The 2550-nt window shown below is 29.9% G+C and overlaps 1 protein-coding gene across 1 annotated transcript in view; it reads left to right on the forward strand.

The window, feature by feature from the left end:
* LOC117113440 (MAM and LDL-receptor class A domain-containing protein 1-like) overlaps positions 1-2550 on the forward strand; it is an 8180-nt gene that overhangs the window by 3430 nt on the left and 2200 nt on the right. The window contains exons 4-8 of the mRNA XM_033256773.1: positions 200-275; positions 563-724; positions 913-1160; positions 2083-2167; positions 2306-2419. Of these exons, the coding sequence (XP_033112664.1) occupies positions 200-275; positions 563-724; positions 913-1160; positions 2083-2167; positions 2306-2419 (685 nt within the window). The remainder of the gene's footprint in view (positions 1-199; positions 276-562; positions 725-912; positions 1161-2082; positions 2168-2305; positions 2420-2550) is intronic.

Raw genomic sequence — 2550 nt, forward strand, 5'->3', positions numbered from 1 at the left:
TATATATAAATCAAGATAGCATGTGCATGTTAGATTGTGCCTACGACCAAACCCAATAGGTGTAAGATCATATGTTATATTGAACGAATTAATCAGACAATCGTTATACTAAGTGGCAGTTTCATTAATAATTATTACAACCAATACGAGTACTAAATGTGTTATTGATGATTTTGGATTTTGCCATCCATTTTACTAGATTATTTTCGAAGGTATCATCGGCAGTGGTAACAGATCAGATATAGGAATCGATGACGTCAAATATATACATGCAGGTAAAGAAATATACCACACATACAAATTCAGATTAGGTATCTTATCTCTAGGCTAGGCTTAATAGTAATGTGTGATATACATTTGCGTAATTAGCCTACTCTTTTAATAATAGGCTAAATTTCCGTGATATTCTTGTAAAATGTTTTATCAAAAAATGGAATAAAGAATACTGAATATGTTATTCTTATTACAAACGTTCTAAAAAACGTAATATTAATTGTTGTGACATTGATAGAGATTTACAACACGTTTTTAAATAACTATTTTATGTAAATTGTTTATTTAGCGTTACCTGGAGAGTGTGATTTTGAAGGTGGCAATCTTGGATCTCTTTGCGGTTTCTACCAAGACGACACTGATCACTTCGATTGGTTATTACATAGTGGTGAAACGCCCTCACTCGATACGGGACCTTTCTTTGACTCTACCTTTCAAAATGGGTCCGAGGGTAAGATATACGGTTCTTTATTTGTTGGCAAGGATATAACATTGGTGACTATAATTATGATGATTTGCTGTCATACTTAGTATTATAAAAAATGTACTGTAAGCCTATATGTAAATAAAATAATTATATTTATTACCTTTTTGTTGTCATCGTTATCAAAGTGTTCTTACTGTATATCTTTTATAAAGGCCATTACATTTATATCGAAACAACGAGACCCGACGAAGAAAGAACCGCTCGTCTGATTGGTCTGCCATACTATAAAGAACAAGGCAGTGTCTGCTTTTTTAGTTTTAAATATCATATGTTTGGAGCCAACGTCGGTGAACTGAACATATACATCCAAAACAACAAAGTATGGTCGCAGTCAAATGGAACTGTAGACGGTTGGCAGGATGGAAGAATCAGTCTACAAAATATTTATGGGTACTACGAGGTAGAATGGCTTGTTATTTGTTCAAAAGTCTCATTCATTGATGCATCACTCTTATTCTTCTATACATAAAAAAAATTTACATTTTTTCGTTTATTTTATTTTATTTTTTATCAATTCATAAATATGATTTGATTTTCATTTACTGAACCTTCGTAATTTTTATAAATGCGAGGATACCTTCGTGCTTTTCAAAGTTTCTCTACCGTTGATGTTGTTAATAATTAATTAATTGTCTACCGGTTGTGGGCGCACTGTGATGAAAACATGTAATTAACCAATGAGTAGACAGTCTATGAGCGATTTTATTAGAGATAAATCATAATATAAATGCATATTAATTATTATTATTGTATTATCATCGTCATCATCATCCTTCCTTTTTCATATTTTTTTTTTCTAGAGTTAATGTCTCTAAACATGGTTTTAACATCAGGCTTTCTACCACCTTCAATTCAATTTCTCTTTTTGATAAATTTATTGATATTTATTTTGATTCGTTAGGTTTATCTAAAACCAAAGTCAAAAAACGTTCGTATTTTTAGGCTTTGACTTGTTACTTGTTCTGTACTTCATCGTTTTGTCATTGCTATAGTGTATTCCATTATCTTAATTAAAGGCGGGTATCCCGATGTTGTGTGTGAATTTAAATAAAATAATAATATTAATAATAATAATAATAATTATTATTATTATTATTATTATTATTATTATTATTATTACTATCCTTATCATTATTATTATTAGTAGTAATAGTAGTAGTAGTAGTATTATTATTATTATTATTATTATTATTATTATTATTATTATTATTATTATTATTATTATTATTATTATTATTATTATTATCCTTATTATCCTTTATATGATTGTGTTGCGCTTTCATGTAAGCCATAACCTCTTTTTTTATTATTATTAATGGAAGGTAGAAATTGAAGGTATTCGTGGAGATGGGAATTTAGGTGACATAGCAATCGATGACCTATCGTTCACAGGGAACGGATGTACTGGTGCGTATCAGTTGGATTTTAATGAAAGCGAATTCAACATTAATAAATGATTTTTAAAAAAGAAAGAAAAAAAATATGCAGTCAATATGAAATGGCCTATATGAATATACAGTATTGTTAATTAACAATTATTTTCAGATATTGATAAATGTGCAAGTAATCCTTGTCAAAATGGCGGGACGTGTTCACAGTCGTCATCTCAATTCAAATGCGCATGTGTACCAGGGTGGACTGGACTATATTGTCAATTAGGTGAGCAGAAGTATACTTACACAAACACACACACATAATACTGTATATATATTACCATGCCAAGAGTGCTCAAAGTACATATAGTAGTGGGCCAACTAATCGCAAAACAGAATTGGTACCATACTATCTCA

The sequence above is a fragment of the Anneissia japonica genome, unplaced genomic scaffold (assembly GCF_011630105.1).
Source record: "Anneissia japonica isolate Jap-2015-1 unplaced genomic scaffold, ASM1163010v1 scaffold493_len2256704_cov171, whole genome shotgun sequence".
NCBI lineage: Eukaryota > Metazoa > Echinodermata > Crinoidea > Comatulida > Comatulidae > Anneissia > Anneissia japonica.